The sequence below is a fragment of the Trachemys scripta genome, chromosome 7, assembly GCF_013100865.1.
Source record: "Trachemys scripta elegans isolate TJP31775 chromosome 7, CAS_Tse_1.0, whole genome shotgun sequence".
Taxonomy (NCBI): Eukaryota; Metazoa; Chordata; order Testudines; family Emydidae; genus Trachemys; species Trachemys scripta.
In genome coordinates, this window is record NC_048304.1 from 126088717 (window position 1) to 126101226 (window position 12510).

The 12510-nt window shown below is 52.3% G+C and overlaps 1 protein-coding gene across 1 annotated transcript; it reads left to right on the plus strand.

The window, feature by feature from the left end:
• Positions 1-1085: 1085 nt before the first annotated feature.
• LOC117880602 (metal transporter CNNM1-like) lies at positions 1086-11470 on the plus strand. Its single transcript, XM_034776885.1, has 2 exons — positions 1086-2574; positions 10088-11470. Exons 1-2 carry the CDS (start codon positions 1086-1088, stop codon positions 10183-10185), a joined length of 1587 nt encoding a protein of 528 aa, XP_034632776.1. The 3' UTR covers positions 10186-11470.
• Positions 11471-12510: the final 1040 nt, after the last annotated feature.

The window sequence follows — 12510 nt, forward strand, 5'->3', positions numbered from 1 at the left end:
TGCACGTGCACATACACCCACAGGCACTCCCCAGCATGTGTGCCCACACATACAGACACACCATCACATATGTGCACACTGATACAAACACACACCATCACACAGGTGCACATGTGTACACCACACCACACAGGTGCACACAATCACACACATGTGGAGACACTCACACCATCATGCATGTGCACATGCACCTAGACACACGCTGTCACATGCATGCATAGACACACACGTTCATGCTGTTAGACATGTTCACATGCACCAGGCTGAAATTCCAGGTTCAGGTGCCAGGCGCATGTAGACAAGCTCTGGAAATATTCAGATACAGCCCAGAATATAGCCCCTGAGCTGCCGTGGAAACGGGGCATAAACCAGCCAGCTTGGACCAGCCCCACCTGCCCGAACTGAGGGGAAGGTCCTGGGAGCTGGGAAACTGTCTGCTCCCAAAGGGACAAGGGCCCCGGCTTGCGCCCCTCCCGGTGTTCCGTGAGGCGCGGCCCTTTCTCATCGTGTGTCCGCCCCAGGGCCGGCTCCAGGCACCAGCTTAACAAGCAGGTGCTTGGGGCAGCCAAGGGAGAGGGGCAGCATGTGCGACAATTCGGGGGTGACAGTCCCTCCCTCCCTCTAGGAGCGAAGGACCTGCCACTGAACTGCCGCCGCTGATCAAGGCTATTTTTTTTGCTTGGGGCAGCAGAAATGCTCGAGCTGGCCCTGGTCCGCCCCATGCCGTTACAGTGAGCGGGTCCGTGGGGCCGCACCTAGAGTGACCAGATGTCCCGATTTTATAGGGACAGTCCTGATTTTGGGTTTTTTTTCTTATATAGGCTCCTATTATCCCCACGCATCCCTATTTTTCACACTTGCTCTCTGGTGAGCCCAGCCGCCCTGCGCCTTTGCGGACTCTTGGCCACAGTCCCCGTGGATTCCGGCCCCGTCTGGCTGAGGGCCCCGCCAGGGGGAGGCCGGACGCAGCCCCCCCACACACACTCCGGGCCGGCCCCCGGCCCCAGCGGGCGCGGCTGCCCCCAGCCCGGCACGTGGGCTGCAGCGTGACGCGCGGCCGGGCGCTGCGGTGCAGGCGGAGCGCCATGGCGGGGCAGGCGGCTGCGGCGGGCGGCTGGGGCCGGAGCCGGGGCGCGGTGCTGCTGCTCTTCTTCTCGCTCTCCCGCCGCCCGCCCGCCGGGGCCGCCTGGCTGCTGGGGCTGCGGCCCGAGGACACGGCCCCGGGCCGGGTCTCGCTGGAGGCCGGCGCGCTGGGGGCGGTCGAGGGGGCCAGTTTCCTGCTGCGCCTCTACTTCCAGCCGCCGGCCGAGGGGAACGGCAGCCGCGGGCCGCCCGGCGCGGAGAGCGAGCCCCGCCTGGTCTTCATCGAGGAGCCGGCGGCGGGAGCGGGCCCGGCGCCCGGGGAGCGCTGCCCGCAGCAGAGCGCCTGGGCCTCGGACGTGGAGGTGCTGGGCCCGCTGCAGCCGGGCGGCTCGGCCGGCTCCGCCCTGGTGCGGGTGCGGGTGCGGGAGCCGCGCAAGGGGGAGCCCGGCGCCGGGCCGCGCGGGCGGCTCTTCTCGCTCTGCGCCTGGGACGGGCGCGCCTGGCAGCACCACGGCGCGGCGGGCGGCTTCCTGCTGCGGGTGCGGCGGGCGGCGCGGGCGCCCTGGCTGCTCGGGCCGCTGCCGGAGGCGGGCTGGCTCCGGGCCCTGGGGGCGCTGCTCCTGCTGGCGCTGTCGGCGCTGTTCAGCGGCCTGCGCCTGGCGCTGCTGTCGCTGGACCCGCTGGAGCTCCGCGTGCTGCGCAACAGCGGCTCGGCCGCGGAGCAGGAGCAGGCGCGCCGCGTGCAGGCGGTGCGGGGCCACGGCGGCACCTACCTGCTCTGCACCCTGCTGCTAGGCCAGGCCGGGGCCAACGCGGCGCTGGCCGGCTGGCTGTGCGCATCCCTGCCCGGCCAGGGGCCGGCGCTGGCCGGCTGGGTGCAGGGCGTGCCCTGGCTGCCCGTCCTGCTGTGCACCGGCGCCGTCTTCCTGGGCGGCGAGGTGCTGCCCTACTCGGTGTGTTCCCGGCACGGGCTGGCCATCGCCTCGCACACGCTCTGCCTCACCCGCCTGCTGATGGCCGCCACCTTCCCGCTCTGCTACCCGCTGAGCCGCCTGCTGGACTGGGCGCTGCGCCAGGAGCTCAGCACCTTCTCCACCCGCGAGCGCCTGCTGGAGACGCTGCGCGCCGCCGACCCGCACAGCGACCTGGTGCGGGAGGAGCTGGCCATGGTGCAGGGCGCGCTGGAGCTGCGCACCAAGGCGGTGGAGGACGTGCTCACCCCGCTGGCCGACTGCTTCCTGCTGCGCTCCGACGCCGTGCTGGACTTCGCCACCGTCTCCGAGATCCTGCGCTCCGGCTACACCCGCATCCCGGTCTACGAGGGCGACCGGCGGGACAACATCGTGGACCTGCTCTTCGTCAAGGACCTGGCCTTCGTGGACCCCGACGACTGCACCCCGCTGCAGACCGTCACCCGCTTCTACCGCCGGCCGCTGCACTGGGTCTTCAGCGACAGCCGCCTGGACACGCTGCTGGAGGAGTTCAAGAAGGGTGAGGGCGCCGGACCCCCGGTTCTGTCCTCGGGCACGCACCGCCCGTCCCGACTCCCCGGGCTCCGGCTGTGCGCTCCGGGCCATGCAGCCTCCCGCGGGGCTCGGGGTCCCCCTGTCCCTGCCTGCACCCGGCCGTGCGCCCGCGGCAGCCACCGCCTTCCCCTTGCGCCCCCCTGACCCTTGGCCGGCTGCCTCTGGCGCACCCAGCCCGCACCTCCCCGACCGCCCCCTGCTCCCCCAGGCCCGTGCGTGTGGGGCACTCCCGGCGGGGAGCGGGGGCCCTGCGGGTGTCGGAGCTGGGATGCCCGGGTAGGATGCCCTGCGCGGGAAGGGGGCTCCTGGGCTCTTTGCGCCCTGCATGAACCTGGCGTGTGCCCGCGGGCTCCGCGCAGCTCTCGGGGGTGTGTGTGTGTGGGGGGGGGGGGTCGTGCGCCCCATGCGGGCCCGGGGCGGGGTCCGGCTGCCCGGCTGCTTTTGACCCCGAACCTCATTGCGAAGCGCTGAGGGGTTGGAGCGAGCTAGGGGCCGGGCTGAGCCTCCTCGGGGGTCGCAGCGCTGTCATTCACCGCCCCCGCGGCTCACGCCGGCAGCAGTATGTGTCCCGCACCCCCCGGGGGGGAGCGGCGGACTCGGGCGGCTGCTCTGCATTGGCCCCTCTGCACCCAGGCTGGGCGGAGTGAGGCCGGCAGCGAGCGGGCGTGGAGCTGGGCTGTGAGCGCAGTCCTGGCTGTGCCACTCCCTTGGGAAGGTCGCTGCTGGGCTGTGGAATGGGGACAGATCCTTACCCCCCAGTGCCGGGTGCCGGGAGGGTTAGTTAACACTCACTCGGGGTGTTCAAAGGCAGGTGCATGGAATCAGTTTAACAGAGGGGCTGGAGGTGAGGTGCCTGAGTCTCCAGGCTTGTTTTGGGGGGTTTAAAAGTTACTTTTGTCCCTTCTTGCTGGTGGAAAGGGACTAAAACTGTTATCAAATGAACATTGTAAACAAACTAGGGCTGTCAAGTGATTACAAAAATTGATTGTGTGATCATGCTTTTAAACAATAATAGAATATGATTTGTTTTGTTTTCTACTTTTTCAAAGATACTGATTTCAGTTACAACACAGAATACAAAGTGTACAGTGCTCACTTTATATTTTTTATTACAAATATTTGCACTGTAAAAAACAAAAGAAATAGTATTTTTCAAGTCACCTAGTACAAGCACTGTAGTGCAAGCTCTTTATCATGAACACTGAACTTACAAATGTAGGCTCTAAAGTTTTACATTGTTTTATTTTTGAATGCAGTTTTTTTTGTACATAATTCTACAAGTCCACTCAGTCCTACTTCAGCCAATTGCTCAGACAAACATGTGAATACCATGTAAAACAGGCTACAAAAGTGCCATGCGAACGCCTGCTCTCACTTTCAGGTGACACTGTAAATAAGGAGCAGGCAGCAGTATCTCCCGTAAATGTAAACAAACTTGTTTGTCTGAGCGATTGGCTGAACAAGAAGTAGGACTGAGTGGACTTGTAGGCTCTAAAGTTTTACATTGTTTTGTTTTTGAGAGCAGTTATGTAGAAAAAAATCTACATTTGTAAGTTACACTTTCACGATAAAGAGATTGCACTACAGTATTTGTATGAGGTGAATTGAAAAATAGTATTTTATCATTTTTACAGTGCAAATATTTGTAATAAAAATAATATAAAGTGAGCACTGTACATTTTGTATTTTTTGTTGTAATAGAAATCAGTATATTTGAAAATGTAGAAAAAATCATCCAAAAATATTTAATAATTTCAGTTGGAATTCTATTGTTTAACAGTGCGATTAATCGTGATTAATTTTTTTGAGTTAATCACGTGAGTTAACTGCGATTAATTGACAGCCCTAAAACAAACCAAAACAGTAGAAACATCAGTCTGCTCTTTTTCAGTTACAGTAAGCTTGAGTTTTACTGTTTTTTCAAATAGACACATAACTTTGAGGATAGGTTGTTGGGTTTTGAGATTATCAATCTATCTATCTATATTTGGTCAAAGTTGTCTTGTAAGCACCTGATAGAGTAATGTTTGCAATGCCATCTGGTGGGGTGTTGGCCTGTAACACCTGTCTCAACCCATCCCACCTCCTTCCTAGGCACCAGATCTAGATGAAAATATAACAGATGTTTGGGGTCAGTCCTAGGTCCGGTACTATTCAATATTTTCATTAATGACTGATAAGGGAGTGGAGAGTTTGCTTATAAAATTTTGAGGATAGCACTAGACTGGGAGCGGTCGCAGGCACTTTGCAGGATAGGATTATAATTCAAAACTACCTTGACAAATAGGAGAATTGATCTGAAATCAATAAGATGAAATTCAATAAAGACTAGAACAAAGTACTTAACTTAGGAAGGAAAAATCAAATGCACAACTACAAAATTGGAAATAATTGGCTAGATGGTACTACTACTGAAAAGGATTTGGGCATCATAGCGGATCACAAATTGAATATAAGCCAACAATGTGATGCAGTTGCAAAAAAAAAAAAAAAACATATCATTCAGGGGTGTCTTTATAGGAGTGTTGTATATAAGATACAGGTCATTGTTCTACTCTCGTTGGCATTGGAGAGGCCTCAACTGGAGTACCGTGTCCAATTCTGGGTACCACACTTGAGGAAAGATATGGATAAAGAGGAGGGAGTCCAGAGAAGAGCAATACAATTGAAAAATGGGTTAGAAATGCTGATCTATTAGGAAAGGTTAAAAAAAAATTGGGCATGTTTAGTCTTGAGAAAAGAAGACCGAGGCTTTTTCTACACTGGCACTTCATTGGCAAAACTTTTGTCGTTCAGGGGTGTTAAAAAACAAAACAAAACCCACTGAACAACAAAAGTTTACCGACAAAAAGCGCCGTTGTGAACAGCGCTTTGTTTGCAGCAGAGCTCTCTCCTGCCGACAAACAGCAGCTACACCACGTGCCTTTTAGCGGCAGGGTTGTAGCAGCACAGCTAGGGTGACCAGATGTCCTGATTTTATAGGGCCAGTCCCATTTTTGGGGACTTTTTCTTATATAGGCTCCTATAACCCCCCGCCCCCGTCCTGATTTTTGACATTTGCTGTCTGGTCATCCTAAGCACAGCCCTGCCCCTAAAGCCTCCTAGTATATCCATATCCTGAGGGGAGAACCTGATAACAGTCTTTGAATCTGTTAAAAGCTGTTATAAAGAGGACAGGGATCAATTGTCCTCCATGTCCACTGAAGGTCAAGAAGTAAGGGCACAATCTGCAGCAAGAGAGATTTAGGTTAGGTATTAGGAAAATCTTTAGCTATAAACAAACTAGAGAAATTTAGCCTAGACAAATCTACTATAAAGAAGGTGCACAACTGGATGGAAAACCATACTCAGGGAGTAGTTTTCAATGGTTTACAATCAAGCTGGAAGGACATACTGAGTGGGGTCCCTCAGGGATCTTTCCTGGGTCTCGTTCTATTCAGTATCTTCATAAATGATTTGGATAATGGCAGAGAGAGTACACGTATAAAGTTTGTGGATCATACCAAGCTGGGAGGGGTTGCACGTGCTTTTGGAGGACAGAATTAGAATTCAAAATGACCTTGACAAACTGGAGAAATGATCTGAAATAAATAGGATAAAATTCAATAAGGACAAATGCAAGGAAGGAATACTCAGTTGCACAGATACAAAATAGGAAATAGAAGAACAGGAGTACTTGTGGCACCTTAGAGACTAACAAATTTATTAGAGCATAAGCTTTCGTGGACCACAGCCCACTTCCTCGGATGCATAGTGGGCATTTTTGTTAGTCTCTAAGGTGCCACAAGTACTCCTGTTCTTCTTTTTGCGGATACAGACTAACACGGCTGCTACTCTGAAACCTGTCAAAATAGGAAATGACTGCCTAGGAAGTGTTAACGAGCCACTTCCCCTTGAATGGTCTGGTAGCATGTGTGCGCTACTGAGGCTAAACTATCTGTTTGATCTTGTGTTAAGCTGTGACACTGAGTTCCTTTCCCAGACTGAGGAGGAGCTCTGTCACAACGGACTGGGGCGTAGGTGGCATGGCCCAGGGTCACAGCTGGGCTGAGGTCTGCCCACCAGGGTCAGGAGTGGGCGGAATTGCAAGGCCAGGTCCCGTAAACAAGAGTCAGGGTCAGAGTCAGGCCAGGCTCAGAGATCAGAGGTAGTACAAGGTTAGAATCAAGGGGCAGAAGTCAGGGTCCGGCTGGAATCAGAGACCAGGGGAAGAGCCGAAGTCTGGCAGTGCCGTCAGAGTCTGTGTGATTGACCAGACAACTTCCTGGGGCAACCCCTGGGGTTAAGTAGGGGAATTCGGCCAATCAGAGGGCTGCTACTCTGGGTTTCTTGGGCGGTACTTCCTGCAACGCCTGCTTTCCACAGTGCTCCCTGGCTGTGCTGTGGCATGGCCTCCTGGTAGCACTGTGAGAATATCAGCTGCCCCAGGCTCTGCAGACATGGGTTCTTGTCCCCGAGTCCTTACATCTGTGTCTGTCGAAAGCTTGTGTCTCTTACCAACATGCTAAAAGGTATTACCTCATCCACCTTGTCTGCCTAGGAGGGAGTAGTGCAGAAAAGGATCTGGGGGTTATAGTGGATCACAAATTAAATACAAGTCAACAGTGCGATACTGTGCCCAAAAAAACCTACCATCATTCTGGGATGTATTAGCAGGAGTGTTGTAAGCAAGACAGAAGTCATTCTTCCGCTCTACTCCTCACTGAGGAGGCCTCAACTGGAGTATTGTGTCCTGTTCTGGGCACCATATTTTGGAAAAGATGTGTCCAAATTGGAGAAAGTCTAGAGAAGAGCAACAAAAATGATTAAAGGTCTAGAAAACATGACCTATGAGAAAAGATTGAAAAAATTGGGTTTGTTTAGTCTGGAGAAGAGAGGACTAACGGGGGACAAGATAAGTCTTCAAGTACAGAAACAGCTGTTATAAAGAGGCGGGTAATAAATTGTTCTCTTTAAGCACTGAGAACAGGACAAGTAGTAATGGGCTTACATTGCAGCAAGGAAGGTTTAGGTTGGACATTAGGAAAAACTTCCTAATTGTCAGGCTGGTTAAGCACTGGAATAAATTGCCCAGGGAGGTTGTAGAATCTCCATCATTGGAGGTGTTTAACAGCAGGTTAGACAAACACCTGTCAGAAAGGATCTAGATAATACTGAGTGCAGGGGACTGGACTAGATGACCTCTCAAGGTCCCCTCCAGTCCTACACTTCTATGAGTCTATAAGGATAGTCAAGCTCTGGAATAGGCTTCTAAGGGAGTCTGTGGAATCCCCATCGTTGGAGGTTTTTAAGAACAGGCTGGACAAACACCTGTCGGGGATGGTCTAGGTTTATTTGGCCCCGTCTCCACACAGGGGGCTGGACTAGATGACCCTTCCCACTGTACGTGTCTTTGGTTCTATGATTGCATTAGGATAACACAGGATGCATATGCACCGTGGTGCTCATGTGTGCTGTTTGGTGCATAGCAGAGTTTATGAGTGTGCTCTGCTATTGAGGGTATCTACAGCACATTGCCTAGGTGAAAGTTGAGCTTGGCAGCAAGAAGGGGGAAAAGGAACAAAGCAGAACTGGTGCCGTGAAGAGTTTACATGCGTGTTTTTAAGATGACTTACCATAAGCTATACCTTCTGCTGCAGTTACACCCATCTCCTAGAACTGGAAGAGACCCTGAAAGGTCATCCAGTCCAGCCCCCTGCCTTCACTAGCAGGACCAAGTACTGATTTTGCCCCAGATCCCCAAGTGACCCCCTCAAGGACTGAACTCACAACCCTGGGTTTAGCAGACCAATGCTCAAACCACTGAGCTCTCCCTCCCCCCAGTTCTGACATTATTGATCATGGCAGAGGCTGCCTGCAGCTTTAAAGAGGCTAGGAACTGTTCTGCCGCAGGCTTGCTCTCCCAGCAATAGTCCTAGGCTTTTGTGTCCTCCCTAGTTAGAGCCGTCAGATTCTCTGCCATGCAGTAGTCCCACACGTATAGCTCATGGGCTTTGTACCTGTACTGCAGCAGGTGGATCCGGCTCTGTAGGAAACGTCTCCAGTGCTGACATGTTGCATTCCATCAATAAAGTTGGAAGCTGGGAATGACCAGGCTCCATCAGTGCCTGAGGCCTCCTTGCTGTCAGAGAGAGAGTTGCTCACAAGGTCCTTGCTGAAGGCTGTGGAGGAGGAAGCTATTCCCCATTGCCCTGCCAATGGGACTGCAGAGGGAAGCATTTCTTCTCTACCGCAGATGATGAGCAATAGGACACGCTGCATTTATCCCAATAGCAGTGTCTTATCCGCAGACTGGACTCAGAGGCTTGCACAAATAATTGTTCCCACTCCCTGGAATCGCAGCTGGATGGATTCTGCTTGACAAAGCATCCAAACTCTCACCCTCCTGGTGGGAATTAATTAAAAGTTTGGCTTCTTTAATTTCCAGGTGTGCTCAAAGCATCATAGAACTGGAAGGGACCTCGAGAGGTCATCTAGTCCAGTCCCCTGCACTCAAGGCAGGACTAAGTATTATAGACCATCCCTGACAGGTGTTTGTCTAACCTGCTCTTAAAAATCCCCAATGATGGAGATTCTACAACCTCCCTGGGCAATTTATTCCAGTGCTTAACCACCTTGACAATTAGGAAGTTTTTCCTAATGTCCAACCTAAATCTCCCTTGCTGCAATTTAAGCCCATTGCTTGTCCTATCCTTAGGGGTTAACGAGAACAATTTGCCTCCTTGTAACAACCTTTTATGTACTTGAAAACTGTTCTCATGTTCCCCTCTCAGTCTTCTCTTTTCCAGACTAAACAAACCCAGTTTTTTCAATCTTCCCTCATAGCTCATGTTTTCTAGACCTTTCATCATTTGTGTTGCTCTTCTCTGGACTTTCTCCAATTTGTCCACATCAGTCAGACCATCGCCCCCCCCCCATCCATATGGACTTGTCTGCACAGAAAAGCTGAACCACGTTAAGTCTACCAGTACAATTCCCCTAGCAAGGATGCAGTTATACCAGTGTAAAGGTGCCTTGTACCTATACAGCTTATTCTGGAAAGGAAAGGAAAGGAGCTATCCTGCTATGAGGTATCTTTATGTTGTGTGTCTATGCTACAGGGTTTGTGTAACCCACACGCCTCCTGGGTGTGGTGTTCTGTCCCCTATAGTGGCATCGAGACCACTTAGAGATTAATGAGTCTGTTCTGTAACCTTAGCTAAGAGCCATGTGGCTTTGAGCTCATGCGGGAGAGGCTCCTGTACTAAGCTCCAGAGGTCCCAGGTTCCATCCCAGTGGCTTGTCGGCGTTACATTTGCACTAGAATGGAGTGTGGCTTAGTCACGCTGAAAGACAGTGTGGGGCAGTTGATAAGTTTGGGCTTTGGCCTGCTGGAGACCTGAGTTCTAAGCCTGCTTTGACTTTAACTGCCCAAGCTCTCTGTTTTAGAAATTGGGGAGGGAGGAGTGTTCAGCAGCTCTTCCCTAATTGTCCTCTAGGTTGCAGTTTGTGGTCTCAGTTAGAAGAGAGAAGAGTAACTCCTGGTCTTCTCTTTTCCAGCTCAAGGGGCTTTCTCCTAGGCCAGAAGCATGGGTAAGACAGAGGGAAGGCAGTCAGTCAGTCTCTCTCGAAGTGAGTGGCTGTGTTCACACTGCAGAAGATTTGTCAAATTAAAATTTGGTGTGTTCAACTTGGCACACATTTTCCATTTAGCTAAGAAGTTATAAATCTCTGTAGACAAACACTACCCCAGAGTAACTGATATTTCAGCAATCAGCACATGTAAACAAAGAACAAGACCCAGAGTGTTTTAGAATTTCTTGCAAAAGGGATACAAAGAAAAATGAGACAATCCAGTGAAGAAAATTGCCAAAGGAGTGATTTTTTAACTCTTCTTTTTGTCTCTGTATGGAGTCATTTTTCATCAAACCACTGTGAAAATTTTAAATTGTGCTCAAATTTTATATTTTTTGTTTTTGTTTTTGCCATTTCAGTGAGATTTTTACAAAATAAAGATTTTCAATTGAAAACTGAACTCTGTGATACAACCTTAAGTATGAGGGAGCTTTTGCTGCATGTGCCATAATTAAATTGATTGAATCTCCTTGGGGGAGGGAATCATAAAACGCCCTAGAACTGTGACATTAGGCTTTATAAAGGGGATGGTTTTAAAAAAAGCTAGGCAAGAAGATTAAAGGGAAGAAATTAAGATCTTTATGAATCTAAAAGAATCTAAAATTGAGAAGAAAGCTAACTAATCAAATGGCGTCCCTGAACAAAGAAGGAAATGGGCAGATGAAGGGGAGGGAGCAAATTGGATATATGGCAAGGCAAGGGGTATCCGTCAAGAAATGGAAATCCAGCCCAACTGAAGCCAAAAGAATGGACCAGGTAAAAGGAGGAATTGGGAAGCTTGGAAGAGCAGCTAGCCAGAGACGTAAGTAACTTGCTTTAAGTATATCAGCAAGAAGAGGCCTCAGAGAATGAGTGGGTCTGCTGGACTTTCAGGCAGTAAAGCATAGCTGAAGAGAAGGACATTGTGGGGAAGCTAGACAATTTCTCTGCCTCAGACTCCCCTGTGAGGAGAGACTGAAAAGATTAGGACTGTTTACAGAGGAGCCAAAGGGCATGTACACAATATAACTTATGTCGCTCGGGGGTATGAATAAGCCAGCCCCCGAGCGACGTAAGTTACGCTGACCTAAGCGCCGGTGTGGACAGTGCTATGTTGATGGGAGAGCTTCTCCCGCTGACATAGCTACCGCCGCTCACAGAGGTGGATTTATTATGCTGACAGGAGAGCTCTCTCCCGTCAGGATAGTGTCTCCCCCAGACGCGCTACAGCAGTGTCACTGCATTGGTTAGGGTTGCCAACATTCTAATCGCACAAAACAACATCCCACCCCCTTCCCCAGCCCTTCCCTGAGGCCCCGCCCCTGCCCTGCCCCTTCTGAGGCCCCGCCCCCTGCTCACTACATTCCCCCTCCCTTGGTGGCTCACTCTCACTTTCACAGGGCTGGGGCAGGGGATTGGGGTGCGGAAAGGGGTGAGGGCCCTAACTGGGGGAGCGGGCTCTGACGTGGGACCAGAAATGAGGGGTTTGGAGTGTAGGAGGGGGCTGGGGCGTGGGGCAGAGGAGTTCAGGGTGTGGGAGGGGGCTCTGGGCTGGGGCAGGGGGTTGGGGTGCAGGAGGGGGTGAGGGCTTCATCTGGGAGTGCAGGCCCTGGGGTGGAACTAGGGATGAGGGGTTTGGGGTGTCGGAGAGGGCTCTGGGTTTGGGGGGGGCTAAGCCAGCAGGTCCGGCTCCTAGGCGGAGGCATGGCAGGCGGCTCTGCGCGCTGCTCTCACCCGCAGGCACTGCTCCCACAGCTCCCATTGGCCACAGTTCCCAACTAATAGGAGTGCAGAGCTGGTGCTCGGGTGGAGCGCCCTGACCGCACTGCCTAGGAGCCAGACGTGCTGGCAGCTTCTGGGGTGCAGCGCGGAGCCAGGACAGGTAGGAACTAGCCTTGGACCCGCAGCTAGATGTGGGAGGGCTGAGACAGAGTGCGATCCACCCAGCAGAGGCCCTGCAGCCCCGTGGCCTCGCTCTCCCCCCAACGGCCTCTTGTAGATGCTGAACTGGAAGGGTGAGTAGAATCCAAAGGCTGAGCAAGCAAACAGCGTCTCATGGAGAGTGTGACAGATTTCTCTTACCAATCTGCCTGAGGCCTCAGGTGATCAGGCTGAAGCCACAGGATCTTTTTAGCGGAGGAGATGACGAAACACACCAAGTGTCTAAGTTTTAAAGCTTTATTAATAAAATAATAAAATAACAGCGGAAAGTGATGGGTGCTCCCTACATCACTCAGAGGAAGGAAGAAAGCGCTAGTGCCCCAAGACCTAACCCACTTTCATACTCACACACACTCTACCCGCGGCT